Here is a 16,943-nt window from a genome sequence, read left to right as displayed (position 1 = left end):
GCCCCAGCCGAGCCCAACGTTTGGGCGAGTATAGTTTAAACATTCGGAGTGGTGATTAAAATAACAACAATTTCAAATTTTATCTCTATTTTATTAAAACATCAAGACTTCAGTCTTTGGCGTTACAATTTTGTCTAGATATAAAATTTGAAATGCTAATAAAAATCCACCAGATCAAAAGGCGGCTACAGTCCGTAAAAAATGACTCCTCACGCGCCATTTCGGTCAACTGTCATGTCAAGTACTAAGTAAGTACCAGTAAGTACAGTACGCGGCAGAAAGTAATGTACATCGACATTTAGAAGGATATAGCAGATTTGTAGAGCGTTGTCCCTGTCATTGAGACCGACAAAACGTCATATAGCTATGAGTGACAGAGACAACGCTCTACAAAGCCGAAATGTCATTCTAAAGACCGATGTACATTACTTTCTGCCGCGTACTGTACAATATATTGTCATTGCGAATGTGTCTGTGATAAATAATTAGAATGTTTACAATCGACCTACTGTTTAACGCTAAAGCGACGCTTCTATTCAGCGCCTCAGAGCGTTCAAGAAGTTTGACGTCATATTTTTATAATTTTCAAGGAAACTTCTAAATAATTTTTAAATACATATCAAAAATTGCGGAACCTGCAGGACTCGAACCTGCGTCTTCTGCATGCGGCTCTTTGAACGAGAAATGACACATTTGCTATTATTTAAAAATGATTTAGAAGTGTGACGTCACCTATACTCTTGCAGCGAATGTTATTCCTTTCTATTATTTGCTAACTGGAAACTTTATATACAAATACTATACAGTTAACACAATTTACAAAACATTGTAATGTAAAATATGGATAGAATTACATTATAATACAAGTCCATTAAAATTAATTACGGTACAAGTGATTTAAATAGTCGATTATTGCACGGCGTGAATTAAGCCCGGTTTCCACTTAAGCACGGTGAGGATGTGCTCAATCGACCTATCAAACTCTAGATGCCGTGAAAAAAATATTAAGTCATAATTTTAAAAATCTGTTTGGTGGACTGGATAAGTACATCTCCCCTCTACTCCGCTTAGGTGGAAACCGTGCCTTAGCGGACCTAAAGCTGCGTAGCGCTTATCTGTGACTTAGTCCAGTTTTACACTGTGCAAAAATTTTGTTCCTTAGATATGCGGCGTGAGTTAGCATTAATAAAGTAAAATGGACTATTTAAGTCACGAATAAGCGTTACTTAAGTTCGGGTTTAGGTCATGCAGTGCTATAGTAACTAAATTTTATGGTGGTACTATTGATAACTACTTGGATATGATTTTTGTTTAATAAAGTTGAAGTTTGGACCAACTGCAAGCACCATCTGCATAGAACCGTAAGAGCCAGCGCGTGCTGGACCCTCCTTATTTTATAAAAGATGAAAGTTTCTCAGCGCACCGGGTTAGCGCGGGGGCTGTGCAGGTGTTCCCTCCCCGATTGCCATTTCGACCTGTCATAGATTGCAAGGATTTTAAAAACAAAAATTTGTGTTTTTTCTTGTTATATTTAAATAGTGAACAGCAACGATTTCCTATAACTAGGATATTTACAAAATTTACATTAATTTCATAATTTTTTTTTAACAAAAAAAAGTCAGTAAATAATAAGTTGGTTACATTTTGTATAACTAGACAAAGTTTGTGAGTAGAATATAATAATAATAATTAGTACAATAACTTAGATATTTTTTAATCAAGTGCCAGTTAAAACGCCATTGATTTTAAGAAAGCATCCACACTGACCAGAAGTCGTTTCCTATTTAAATCTAAAGGTTGAAAAAAAACGGAACGCGCGGCGGAAACTTGTCTATAATCTATCGTGTACAGGCTTAAATTATCAAAGACATCCTCCTTTTTTTTTGGTGTACTAACAGAATAAGCCTTGATAATATGCTGAGACCTTTGTGGATGCGACCATATTATTTAACAAAACAAAATAATATTAAACCTTTATTATTCCAAATGTAGTATGTACACACTGCAAGTTTATTATTTATGTAAAATTTCATTTATTTTAAATCTAACTTGACTGGAGAATTCAATGGTACAGTTCTTGCAATTCACGAAGGCGAGTGAACTTTACTTGTGGTAACGTCGTTTACATGGTCATTGCATAAGTGTGCGTGCATGTCGGGCCAATCAGTCGCGAGCAAGCGCTGTCAAACGCACACATTTAGTGTACCTTACGTATACCGATACGACTTAAACACAAGCATGAGTCAGTGGCCTTCGTGAAATGCAAGAACTATACCTATAAAGGAACCAATGAAGAAAAAGACTCAAGATTTTTGACGCCAATGAATCCTGCGACAATTTGCCTTTAATAGTGACAGACGCCAATGAATCCTGCGACAATTTCCCTTGGCGCCAGCTACATGCTGAAAGCATGAGTCAGTGGCCTTCGTGAAATACAAGAACTATAACACCTAGAGGTCGTTAGGCGTTTTTCATCAGTACCCTTATTATAAATGCGAAAGTGTGTTTGTTTATTGGTTTGTTGGTTTGTCCTTCAATCACGTCGCAACGGTGTAACGGATTGACGTGATTTTTTGTATGGGTATAGATAAAGACCTGGAGGGTGACATAGGCTACTTTTTATCCCGGAAAATCAAAGAGTTCACACGGGATTTTTAAAAACCAAATTTCACGCGGACGAAGTCGTGGGCATCAGCTAGTATTGAATAATTTTCACCAGCCGTTTTTGACCAAACTGACATTGCTCACATAGTTTTAGAAAACCTAATTCCACGCGGACGAAGTCGCGGGCATCAGCTAGTACAGAAAATAAGAGTCAAAATACATTTGTTTGGATCGCACTACGAATAAACTCCTCTTCAACACAATCCATTGCACTAAGTCAAACAGTTGATTAAATAAAACCCCATCAAAACGAATGTAGCAAAAAACTACTATCTATTCCCACTGACTATTTAAATAATATACATTAAAAATTAATATAGCAATGACTATAATTTATTTATAGTCCGTACAAAATGACTTCTCACACGCCATTTTAACTCTACGGGTGAAATGTCACGTCAAATGTACGTTTCACCCATAGAGATAAAAAGAGTTGCCCTAATGTCCTATAGAAAATAGCGGATCGGAAACTAGCTCAAGCTTATCGAAATTTTCATAAGTGTGTAAGAGACAACACTACAGTTCAACATAACTATAAAAACAGGGTTTCGGCACAATCCGCCATTTGCTGTGCCAGCGCAAGTACTTGTTTTTCTTGTAAATAAATAACCTAATCTTTTGTTATGACAGCTGATTAGCTGATACTATGAACAAACGCCGCCATTTTCTGTGTTAAAAAATACACGGTAGAACCATAGATATTTTCTCTCTATTAGTTTAAATACTCTAGGTTTCACCTTTTTAATAAGGACTAAAATCGTACTTTTGATATGACATTTGACACAGAGCTAAAATGGCACCTGAGAACTCATTTTTTACACGTTATATTTAATAACTTACAATGTTCTGCAATACAAATAAAAGGCACACAACTTTTAATGTGGTATATTATATAATATACAGGATGATTTGAAAAGTGCCTGCAAGCTTGCAATAGTAGGCTTTGAAAGGACCATAGGCACATCATCATCATGATCAACCCATCACCGGCTCACTACAAAGCATGGGTCTTCTCTCAGGGTGAGAAGGGTTTTGGCCATAGTCTACCACGCTGGCCATGTGCGGATTGGTAGACTTCACACACCTTTCAAAACATTATGGAGAACTCTCAGGCATGCAGGTTTCCTCACGATGTTTTGATATTTAATTACTTAAAACGCACATAACTTCGAAAAGTTAGAGGTGCGTGCCCGGGATCGAACCCCCGACCTCCGATTAGAAGGCGGACGTCCTAACCACTAGGCTATCACAGCTTCAACCACGGGCACACTTACATGAAACTAAGAGCCTGTTTCACTACTGCCAGATAAACTTTATCTAACAGTTATTTTAACAGATTACCAATAGGTACAAACTGTCATAAAGGTCAAATTTATTTGTTTAAAACTCCTTAAGAGATATGAAACATACCTCAAATGAAAGGTTCTGTAATGACTTAATACGATTTTAAGTATAGTCCGCGACAGGTTGAGATGCAATCAGGGTATGAGGCGGGAGGACGCCCTGCACACTCGCACGTCACCCGCGCTCGCCCGCACCTAGTTAGCGCGGGGGCTGTGCGCGTGTGCGGGGCGTTCCCTCCTCGATTGCCTTCTCGACCTGTCGCGTACATTATATTACGAAAACCTTTTAAGTTAGCTCAGTTGAATTCAAGTGCAAAACTAGGCTTTGCACTGATGTGTGTAAATTATATTTTTGCCAGCACACAAATGTGCTTTTATTAATTTCTACCAGTAACAGTTAATTTGATAAAATAAGTTCATTCATTCTAAATATTTTTCTAAAACAAAAATTATTTTGTCTTTAAAATCTTAGTTACAGAAGTCAATAATTTATAAATGTAATAAATAAAGTTTCTGGTGTTATGCATATACATACAAACAAACACTCAGAGCATACCTTCACACATACACACATCCACCCACAAACTCACATTTTATTTTTGCATGTTTCCACAATTGCTAAATAAAAGTTACTTAAATTATAAGTAACTTTAATTTAGCAATTGCAAACAAACACAAATGTAAGGCCGCGATTACACCTGTAAGATTTATTCATGTAAGGAGCTTACATGATTGACTTACGACAAATTTTGTAATGTAAACACACGTCTTATAAGTGTCATTTACCTTAGTAAATTTGTTGTCAATTAAATACGTAAACTACTTACGTTAGTAAAACTCACAGGTGTAATTGTGGTTAAGCCTGAGATCTATAAATTGCCTCGTAAAAATGCGGCCTTAGAGTTGACGCGCGACTCTTATACAAGTATGCAATTATCTTTAGTGGTTATTCAAAGCTTGCAGCCATTTTCAAATACACCCAGTATGGCTGGAACAATGATAATATTATAAAAAGAACAATTCACACAATGGTCACACAGCTACATCTAGTCTCCTGAAATCTTTCACTTTTCACTTTCACTTCACTGAACAACCATTGTGTAACACTATTCACTTTTGCTTCACTTTCACTTTTATTTTATTCATAGTTTATCTTCTCTAATCATAGTCCATGTCAGTGTTGTACTGTCGATTAATGTCATTTGAGTTGAGGGATGTTGAGGAGTTGGTTGAGCCGGTAGAGCTTGAGGAGCGGTTCTGTGCAGCCCAAATGCCCCCAGCGGTAACTGATGAGGCTGGGGACATTGAGCCAGAGGTGCTAGTGTCGTTTAGTGAGTCCCAGGTGTGAGTCTGGGACGGGATCCGTCGGATTAGAGTTGGGAGCGCGCCCGCGCGACGTTGGATTACAATGTGGGGCGCTGTGGAATAAATAAAATTTTAAATTAGTTTTTGATGTTTTCAAATTTTTAACCAACTTCAAAAAAAGGAGGAGGTTCTCAATTCGTCGGAATCTTTTTATTTTTATTTTTTATGTATGTTCCCCGATTACTCGAAAACGCCTGGACCGATTTTGAAAATTCTTTTTTTGTTGGAAAGGGTATACTTCAAAGTTGGTCCCATTTCAATTTGGTGAAGATCTGATGAACATCTTCGAAGATAGATACTGGAACTCCTCAACGAATAAGAGTAAATTGCTCGCGATCAGTGTAATAGCTTAGTAAACAGTAGATTTTTAACCAGTCATAGCATAATTCCATGGGGCCACTAAAAATTGTGAAATAAAAATTTTTTACAAAAAAAATAAAAACCGACTTCGTTACACAAACACTAAAAATTTAAAAATAATTTAATTTATTACCGAATATATTATGTATACAAGAGTTAATATAGTTCCATAATAATATTTTTTGGGGTCGGTGCCAATGAGGTGCCATTGTGGAGTCCCATAAAAATATGAAGTCTAGACGATTCGCGCAGCTAAAGCTAATTGGCACCGGCACCAAAAAGTATTATTATGGAACTATATTAACTCTTGTATATACATAATATATTCGGTAATAAATTAAATTATTTTTCAATTTTTAGTGTTTGTGTAACGAAGTCGGTTTTTATTTTTTTTGTAAAAAAAATTTATATGTACGGTCGGCCTCAGAATTCGAGTAGCAATTCCGCAAAACTATTGCATCAAAAACTTCGCAACAACAATCAGTCGCACTTATGACCTTTTTCTATAAACACACCACACAAACACTAGGGCGCACATCCGTGCCGTGCTGTGCAAGTGAATTCGATCATTAAGGTGCTAAACGAGTTTTGGCCTTTGTATTTGTATTTTTGTATTATTTTTTAAAGAATAATAGCAATGTTAAATGACTGATATTCCCCTTTCCTCTCCAACTAAGCGTCAAGCTTGTGCTGGGAGTAGGTACGACAATAGTGCAACGGGCGGGGTTTGAACCGTCGACAATTCGGTTTTCAGTCCACTCCTTTACCGGTAAGAGGCTTTGAATGTACATAAATCAAGTCTTGTAATTCTAACGAATGTGTTACATAATGCATGGAGTAACCTTTTTAAAACAAATAACTGACTGGCACATACCTGCATTTACAAAGAGACTTGACAGTGGAGTACCTAAAATAAAAAATGTAAACTTTAACAAAATATTAATTTGTACAGTTGCCTAATTGTAATAACTAAGAATGTATTTTGTCCTGAATGACATCCATATTAACATTTTACATGCGAAAGTGTGTGTTTGCTTATAACGGCCCATTTATTATATTTAAGCGAATTTAACGAAATTTTGTACACAGATAGTTTGCATCCCGGAAAAGGACATAGACTACTTTTAATCCTGGAAAATGAATGAGAGTTTCCGTGGGATTTTGACAAACCTAAATCCACTCGGACGAAGTCGCGGGCATCCATCAGTCGGAAGAAATTGGCGTGCACTTTGTGTTACATAGTCACACGAAAACATTGTATAGTGGAGTAGTTCCTCTCAAGCTAGCCGTGCGAAGCCGGGGCGAGATGCTAGTCTGAATATATAAAAGGAAAAGGTGACCGACTGACTGACTGATCTATCAACGCACAGCTCCGTCCAGTAGTTTACTGGACGGATCGGGCTGTAATTTGGCATGCGGATAGGTATTATGACGTAGGCATCCGCTAAGAAAGGATTTTTGAAAATTCAACCCCTAAGGGGGTGAAATAGGGGTTTGAAATTTGAGTAGTCCACGCGGACGAAGTCGCGAGCATAAGCTAGTTAGTTTATCTAAATATATAAAAGAAAAAGGTGACTGACTGACTGACTGACTGACTGACTGGCTGACTGACTGACTGACTGACTGATCTATCAACGCACAGCTCAAACTACTGGACGGATCGTGCTGAAATTTGGCATGCAGATAGCTATTATGACGCAGGCATCCACTAAGAAGGGATTTTTGAAAATTCAACTCTGGAGGGGGTGAAATAGGGGTTCGAAATTTTGTGTAGCCCACGCGGACGAAGTCGCGGGCATTAGCTAGTAAGTTATATGAGTTGGCAGCTGTGGCCAAGCGTAAACTTCATGTCACAAGGTGGATCTGGACTCACGTAATCGGATGTGTTGCGCCGCGGTGGTGACGGGCGGGGGGCCGGTGGTGGCGGTGGTGGCGGTGCTGGCGGTGGTGCTGGCGGTGGTGCTGGCAGTGGTGCTGGCGGTGGTGGAGGGCGGCGCCTCGGGCGGCAGCAGCGAGCGGCGGCAGATGGGACACGTGGCGTGGAGCTCGAGCCACGGCGTGATGCAGCTCTGGTGGAAGATGTGCTCGCATTCCAGCCGGGACACGGTCTCGTCTGCAACACAATGTTGGTATAGTATTAGAGTGGAGTAAAACGGCTTTATCATCGCTTCAAAAGCAGGCGAGAAAGAGGTGATCTAATTAAAACTTACAAAATACTAAATAATTATTATAATTGTCCCAAATTTTGCGAGCATGTTTCCGAGAAGGAGCAATCCTAGATTTAGGGGACATGATATGCAGCTACAATATCAATTGCCATCGTCAAATCCATTAAAACACTTTCTGACCAACAGAGTTGTTCACATATGGAATAAATTGCCTAAGGATGTGGTTATGTCAAGTTCTGTTAACCAGTTCAACAATAGATTAGACAAACATTTGGAAAACTCGAAGCACTTCTGTCTGATATACTAGACACATCAGCGAAAGCTGCTTAGTCTGTAATAATAATAATCATACATCAAAGTTATTTGCAAAACTGCAGGAGTTCAATGGGGCCACAGGCAAATCGGATCTCAGAGGGCGCCACAAGAGGTCCAGCCAATGTCAAATTAAATACAACATTGTGGCTAATTCCGTTGTACACAATCTCTAAACTAAACTAAAATGGCACGTCTAAATCTATTGCTATCCCTTTCATAATGTTGCTTGCGGAAAAGGAGAGCACTAGATTTAGACCTATTAATTTAGTTTAGTTTAGAGATTGTGTACTAGAGAATCGGACCCATTGTTTGTGTTGTTTGCAGATGATACTCTGAACTCTATGACAGGTTCTCTTAAGAGCCATCTGTCGGGATAAATTAGCAGTATGGATCCCCACTGGTGTTATATCCAGTATGTACGAGAGTTGTGTAAGAGCTGAAAATGGATATTATTTTCGTAATCCGCACCCCTAATAACCTAAGCATTAAAGTTTTGGAGAACCACTGGTCTTGCGTACCCAGCTCGAAGTTCTCCCAGCAAACTGAGCAGGCAGTGTTAGCGGCGGCCTGCTCCGCCGTCACCTGCTGCGTGGGCAGGGCCGCCAGCCGCTCGCGCGGCAGCGGCGGCGGGCCGGTGTGCTCCAGCTGACCCAGCAGTTGCGTCACCACCGCGTCCAGCCCTGAAACGACAAACCACCCAGAATTAGGGTCTGCGTAAATATAGTTACAGCTACACGTAGCCACAGTCACACTTCGGGAAAGTCACACATGGCCACATATGGACACTGGCCCCGATTCTCTAGTCTCTCTCTAAACTAAATTTAGAGTATCTGCATCCTTTTCTTTTAACTAATGCTAAAAAGGAACGGAACATGACTTTCACATTTAAAGACTCTAAATTTTAGTGCACAATACAAATTTAAACAGTAGGTTCGCGAGTGCGTGCTAAAACACGGGTTTTACCATCTAAAAATTTAATTTAGAAATGTCAAACTGCTTCTGTCCTTTTCATATTACATTAGTAAGAAGAGGGTGCGAATACTCTAAAATTAGGTTGTGCTTAGAATCGGTGCCATTATCACATGGGGAGGCCTGCCATCACTCATCGGCCCAGCAGCTCCTGCAAGGTGGGGCCTCGCTGGGGGTTACTGTTACTGATGGTAGTATTGCCACTCTGCCTCACGTTGCAGTTGTGCAATTGTAAGGTCTACATTTCCTGAGGATGCTCCGGTGTCGGGGCGAAACGTGCATCGAGTGTGTTTTGTGTGGTGCTGCGTGGTGGTGCGTATTGCTTGCCGATTGGCTGCTTTTCCTGCATGGTTAGCAGTGGGAGGGCGGGCGGTGCATTTCGCATGCTGCATGTTGCATCACACACATACAACCTGTTTCAGCGTATTACAGCAAAGTAAGTTTCTGGTTCATTGCATACTCTGCCTCACCTTCTCCGCCAAACACATAGTCCCCCGGAGTGCCAACCAGCACGAACGGCGCGCCCGCAGTCATGGCGCCCGCAGGAGGCCTGCCGCCGCTGATGAGCCACAGCAGCTCCTCCTGCAGGGTGGGGCCTCGCGGCGGGTTGCTGTTGCTGATGGTGGTAGTGTTGCCGCCAGAAGGGGTGGTGGTTATCGTTGATGTAAAGCTGGCTATAGTATTACTCGTACCGTTCACAGTAGTCGCTACAGCGTTTGCGATCGCATTACTGAAAAATTAAAAAAAAATATTACTGCATTTCAACTCAAATGTTTCAGTTTAATTTTGTGTGACTTTATACAACTATGCGCGGATGCGCCATCCGGAATACAATATATACTACGGTTTTAGCTTGGGGTGGGAGCGGCCGAACCTGGGGAAAAGGTACACTGGCACTGATTCTGAGCACAACTAAATTTAATTTTAATTTACTAATATAATATGAAAAGGACAGACATAGTTTGACAGTTTTAAGTTTAATTTAGAGCCGTCAGACCTGCCTCGTGACTTTAGCTGCCAGTCGCGGGCGTATCGTTTAAATATGTAGCGTGCTCTAAAATTTAGATCTTTTAAATGTGAAATTCATGTTCCGTCCTTTGTTAGCAATATTAAAAAAAAAGAAGATGCAGATACTCTAATAAATTTAGAGAAAGGCAACAGAATCGGCGCCATTGGCATACAAAGATAGATTTATGTTACAATATTTATCCAAAAACTTACTCAGGACACTAGACTATCTGTTCTTATAATCTCAAATATATAAAAGGAAAAGGTGACTAACTGACTGACTGACTGATCTATCAACGCACAGCTCAAACTACTGGAGCGATCAGGCTGAAATTTGGCATGCAGATAGTTATTATGACGTAGGGATCCGCTAAGAAAGGATTTTTGAAAATTCAACCCCTAAGGGGGTGAAATAGGGGTTTGAAATTTGTGTAGTCCCCGCGGACAAAGTCGCGAGCATAAGCTAGTTTACACTATAGTACATTAAAAATGATAACAAAGACACATACCGTACTCGTTGTTCGCCAGACATTAGAAACGCGAGGTCATTCAACATTGGTGGAGTGCTCTGCAAACAAATAAATTATCATTTTAAAGAACAAAAAAAATCGGTCAAGTGCACCTCTGCCACCACCTGTAGTTCGTACACGAAGAGTTTCATACCATCATATAAAAATAACTTTTCATTTTTTTTAATTTACATGGAAGCTATTTTGAAAATTTTATTATTTGTTGGGTTTGGCGGCAAAAGAATTACAGATTCTGTGAAAATTTCAACTCTATACCGTATGTACCGTATACGGTTCACGTATGACAGACGGACGATCTGCAGAGGCTTAATAATAGGGTCCCACTGACACCCTTGAGATCCAGAACCTTAAAAACATGGATTAAGTGAGCAATGGGGCTGATTCTCTTGTACACAAGCTCTAAACTAAACTAACAAGTCTAAATCAAGTGCTATCCTTTTTATTTTATTCGTTTTTTGCAATCAACAGCGATATATACAATATAATTTTACATAATAACAGACTGAAAATAAGACCAAATAGGATTACAATTTTTTACAGATTACTTAAATAGATATTAATTATAAATTTATAACAGTACATTTGATAATTTAAACAAGCTTTACAATAATATAATAATACGAAAATATAAAAGTCAAGCAACATTATGAAAGGGATAGCAATAAATTTAGACGTGCCATTTTAGTTTAGTTTAGAGATTGTGTACAACGGAATTGGCCACAGTGTCATATTAATTAATATGGTACCTATAGAGGTACCATGGAGGTACCATATTAATGTGTTGTCATAAGAGTTGAATAAGTTTGCACACTTAAAATTGATACTACATATTTTACAAGTAGGTAATTCTGTGACACAAAATTATGGGTGAACCTAATAATATATTATGTAGTGTGTAAAAATCGATAATGATATTATGATTGCAAAAGTGTTTATTTGTTATTTCCTTACTACCCATCTGCCCCCCTAGCATGGGCAGGAGACAAAAATTTTATCCCCCAATTATATCCACTGACGAGGGATAAAATTTACTTGTCCACCTCTCAAAGCACGGCAACAGGGGAGAGAAGTTTATCCCTAATTCGGGGACAATTTTATCCTCGACATTAGACGTGGGTTTAAGTTTATTCTCATAGAACTTAAAAAATCAAAACATGTCTCGCGGTACCTGTTGGGTTTAGGTTATGTTTGGGTTGTGTTTGGGTTATGTTTGGGTTGTGTTTGTGTTATGTTTGGGTTGTGTTTGGGTTATGTTTGGAATATGGTTGGGAACCCCAACATAAACCCAAAATAGGTCCCAAATACCAATTACCATTAACCCAATAAAGGTAAAGGAAAAGATCCAAAAACCGAAAAGTCCCCCGTTTTATTCACTGTGGATAATTATATCCACCCGTGAGCCCATGCTCGGAGAGTGGATAAAGCTGTCGGAGGGGATAAAGATTTTATCCTTTCCCCGGGGAGAAAATTATATCCCCGCCCATGCTAACCCTGCTGCTTAACTAATAATTACCAAAAGGTACAGCCATAGCTTGCCTTCCGGATTTGGACACAGGCTACTTTTTAGACCAATACCATCTATTTTGTATAGACTGAGTTGTTACTTTTGTAAAGTTTTGGCTGCATTTTTTATTTATTTTTATTTCCCAAAAACAGAATTCCCACTGAATTTAAAACAAAACAACCAATTTAGGTTTTTTAAATCGGATGAAGTCGCGGGAATCATCTCGTAAATCATATATTTTTATGAAATTAATATTTTCTATTTCAAAACCACAAGCACTACAAACATGAAACTTTTATGATTCTTTGATAACAGTCAAAAATGTTATATGTATTTTTTAAAGATAAGACATTATATTATGTATTCTTTTAAAGATAAGACTTCTATTTTTAAAAAATATGGTACCTATTGGCATTTCTTTTGAATAATAGTCCCATTTAGCTACTCTTCCTAATCTTAATAATGTTATAAATGTGAAAGTGTGGATGTTTGTTTCTCAATCACGCAAAAACTACTGGACGGATTTGGCTGAAATTTGAAATGGAGATATATTGTAAACTGGATTAACACAAAGGCCGGAAAATCAAACAGTTCCCGCGGAATTTTGAAAAACGTAAATCTACGCGGACGAAGTCGCGGGCATCAGCTAGTATATAAAAAATATTGATAACTAACTAATGCCCGTTCTAATTGTATTTTTTTTATTTTTTTTAAAGAATATTAGCCATGTTAAATTACTAATATTCCCCTTTCCAATTAAGCGTCAGGCTTGTGCTAGGAGTAGGTACGACAATAGTGCAACGGGCGGGGTTTGAACCGTCGACCTTTCGGTTTTCAGTCCACTCCTATACCGGTTGAGCTATTCTGGAGAAGGGTGGCACAGGACCCGAAGCACTGGCGAGAATTGGAAGAGGCCTTTCCCGCGAGACACTCAAAGTTAACAGACTTTTTGTGATGCAAAAATCCATCGTCAAATCCATTAAAACACTTTCTGACCAACAGAGTTGTTCACGTATGGAGAAAATTGCCTTAGGATGTGGTTATGTTAAGTTCTGTTAACCAGTTCAAGAATAGATTGGACAAAACTCGAAGCACTTCTGATACAGACGCATCAGCGAAAGCTGCTTAGTCTATTAAAAATAATAATAATAACATACCGTGGTGAACTCATCAGAATCGTCCAGTCCTAGGTCATCAACAGTCATGTCATCAATGTTGCTCATGTCCGCATCGCTGTACTCATCACTGGGTATGAGCCCGTGCGTCGGGGCATCCTCCTCCAACTGCTCAATGAAGCCACCATCACAGTATGGGCATACATAGTCCTGCAAAAGATATTAATCATGTTAATACCATATGGCTCTCGGTAATTATTTTCTCGTAACCAGCTATGAAATAAGATTAATTGTCACTTTTTTTATTATGACTACCTGGTGCCCGCGACTTTGTATGCATGGATTTAGGTTATTTAAAATCCTGTGGGAACTCTTTGATTTCCTGGGATAAAAGTAGCCTATGCCTAACACCTTGCTACTTGAAAAGGTCCAAAAAGCCTTTCTAAGGTATTTATATAAGAAATTGCACGGGTATTACCCATTTATGTATCCCACAAAATTTCTCCAAGGGCACTTGGGTTTCCACTCGCTAAAAAACCGAAGAGACTACGACCAAATTGGTACAATTTGCAAGATTCTTAGGGGTGTGATCGACTGCTCTGAAGTCTGAACCGCACAACAAGCTCTGCTGCGTTTATGCACCCTCTAATTACAGCTACCTCCGCCACCGCTCCAAATTTTTCGTAAGTCCTTTTAGTCGCACGGTAGCGCGCTCCAGGTCACCCATACTGCGCACTTTGGCTGTGCTCAACGCGCTGCTGAAGGAGTCCCCTCGCTGTGACATACAGCTGACAAATGGGCTGACCTCATGGGGCAGATCTTGCACTTTTGTGAAAATTTATAATTTTGCTTTTTGACATGACTTTATTATTAATAATTGTAATTTTAACAATTTTTGTAAGTATATATATGTTAGTTAGTACTCGTAGTTTAATTAGTGTAATTGGGCTTTATGGCCGTTCTAATTAAATAATAAATAATAATAATAATGCCACTCTCCAGGTCTTTAACTATATCCATGCAAAAATCACGCCGATCCGTTGCGACGTGATTGAAGGACAAACGAACAAACAAACACACTTTCGGAGTAAGGAGAAAATCACTATAAACATGAGCTAATTGTTTAACTTGTTAACAAGTTGCAGAGTTCATGATTAGTTTATAAGATTCAAGTTAAATGATTCATGAAAGTATTAAGAAACAAGTTTCATTTACATAATATTATAACTGGCATTGCTACAGTACCACTTATGTTGCAGCCTTTGAATTGGTATATTGCTTGGTCATTGTTTGTGTCATAGAACACTTAAATTAATGCAGTGCATTTGATTTATAGTAACATTTGTGGCTAATTCTGTTGTACACAATATCTAAACTAAACTAACATGACAGGTTTAAATATATAGGTATCCCTTTTATAATGCTCCCTGTGGAAAAGGATAGTACTAGAATTAAAACTTATGAATTTAATTTAGCTTAGAGTTGTGTTCAACAGAATTAGTCACAATACTGATCAACTTGCTTAGTCAAAAAAATTGACTGACCATAAAAAGACACACATCATACAGACATTATCATTAAAAACATCTATGAGTAATAGACAACAGATACATAAATAGATTAGGAGGATAAATATTATTTCACATGCTACATAACTTTAGGCATAGTTGCCGATCTTCATTCTAGAATTTTCCTGATGTTTTTCCACCAGCATGTCATGGTTAAATTACAGTCAAAGTAGTTTTCCAGGCATTGTGACAAAATAAGTCTTGCACAAGATATATTTTTGCCAGAGTATGCCCAACCAGTTTCAAACCCATCCAACAGAGAGGCAAATATATTTATAGCGAATATAACTTGCGATAGTTTAATCATAACATCATTATTATTAGGACCAGTAACGATTTACGTTATTAGTAACTACTTCATAGGTATAGTATTACCAGTTTTGATGTGGTCATTATTTTACAATGCAATGTGAATGAAATAGCAGGAAAGGAATACTATCACCCATTATTTGCATTTTACAATACATGTATCCAATTCTAGTTCTATTCAATTGGTATCATTGTCAACAGCTTATAACACACTTGTACAAAGTACAGAACTTCATACATAAATACATTTTATTATTATGATGATGTAATTGCATGTAAACTTTGTAAATACACGCCAGCGTTTAATAGATCTCAATCATTTTGTAGTACGTCACAAGCTAAGCCTAAATTGGGATTTCCTACCGGTTGGGCTCACAGAAAAGCCAACTTAAATGGTAATTAGGATGCTATTCATTTCAAACCACCCGGCAGCTACAACCAGGATACGCAGTTGACACGACATGACCTTGAAACTGCATCACAGGTCACGATTACGAGGAATTTGGGGGAAAATGTGTGGCAATAATAACTATCTATTGATTTTTACCTGCTGAACATCTTCGAATTCACAAAGGCATCTGTGACAAAAGAACCGTGGTGGTGGTCTTCGCTCTACCATAGCATCAGCCATCCTTATTGTTTATTCACAGTAACACTAACAAATACTTTACAAATTAAATGATACAGGGACCGCGCTTTCAATCAATGAACAAAAATTTATCATTCGCCATTTCTTGAGACATGCCTGTTTTTTTTTCAGACCACAGACTAGAGACGAAAATCAAATGGCAATGGACACAGATGATAAAAATATTCAGTACCATAGATAAGTACTAAAAGTGAATAACCGTGTTCGCGTGTTCGTTTGCTTTTGTGCGCATGTGCACGATTCGTGCAGGGTGCAGGCCAGTGCATACCACGGCGCAGGTCTCTATGAGGCAAACAATAATAGCGACTGCAAACTATTGTAATAATCGGCTCGTGAGAATAATTCGGACAAACTACAAAAGTGAAAATCTAACCAAAAAGTGATCAAATAAAGAAGTTTTCTTTCTTTCTTTCTAATTTGTAATAAACTATTTCTAAAGTTACCCGTGACCACTCCATTGCTAATTTAATTTCAGGTACTAGCAACACCTTCGCCATCTGTCGTTGGGCCAACGATTGCCAACTAAGTGGATTTTCCACTAAAACTGGTGGTTTCGACTTCCCTTTTAGTGGCGAAATATTGATTTTAGTGGCTAGTGGATTTTTTCTGGTAGTTTACTAAAATTCTGTTTCAATTATTGAAAGTTCGATCACCCATCTACTAAACCGTTTCAGTATAACGGGTGGATACTTAACGAGCACTGACTGTAATTTTTTTACTTACTATTAGTTGTGATACTTAGTTAATTTTTTTAACTAAGTATCACAAGAGCATTTAAACACGGAGCTCTATTGTGTCACTCTGCTGTAATATGTCTGCCTGTCTATCTCTGTGGCCGCGTGTCACGGGTCTCTAGCTCATAATTTAAATGAGTAACATACCTGAAATTTTGGTATTAGAACATTGACCCACAACCAAATATTGAATTAGAAATTCAATTAAGTAGGTAAATTATTTTTCAGGGGGGCAACCATACATGAAAAAGGAGCCCCATTTCTTATTCTTATCCTAGCATGTTGTGTGTCATTGTTTAGAACTCACTGAGTAGATACCAATATGTGTTTATTATTTTTTAA

General features: G+C 38.4%; 1 protein-coding gene across 1 annotated transcript; it reads right to left on the bottom strand.

Moving 5' to 3' along the window:
- Positions 1–81: 81 nt before the first annotated feature.
- Iru (E3 ubiquitin-protein ligase Iruka) lies at positions 82–15,995 on the bottom strand. Its single transcript, XM_034977442.2, has 8 exons — positions 15,766–15,995; positions 13,384–13,551; positions 10,702–10,760; positions 9,655–9,914; positions 8,734–8,895; positions 7,606–7,845; positions 6,607–6,639; positions 82–5,425 (listed from the first exon to the last, which is right to left on the bottom strand). The coding sequence occupies exons 1-8, from the start codon at positions 15,847–15,849 to the stop codon at positions 5,166–5,168; spliced, it is 1,266 nt and encodes a 421-aa protein (XP_034833333.1). The 5' UTR covers positions 15,850–15,995; the 3' UTR covers positions 82–5,165.
- Between the last annotated feature and the right edge of the window lie 948 nt (positions 15,996–16,943).

Source organism: Maniola hyperantus, chromosome 17 (genome assembly GCF_902806685.2).
Source record: "Maniola hyperantus chromosome 17, iAphHyp1.2, whole genome shotgun sequence".
NCBI lineage: Eukaryota > Metazoa > Arthropoda > Insecta > Lepidoptera > Nymphalidae > Maniola > Maniola hyperantus.
Note: the sequence above shows the minus strand (reverse complement) of the source record. Positions and strands in the feature narration are given on the sequence as shown.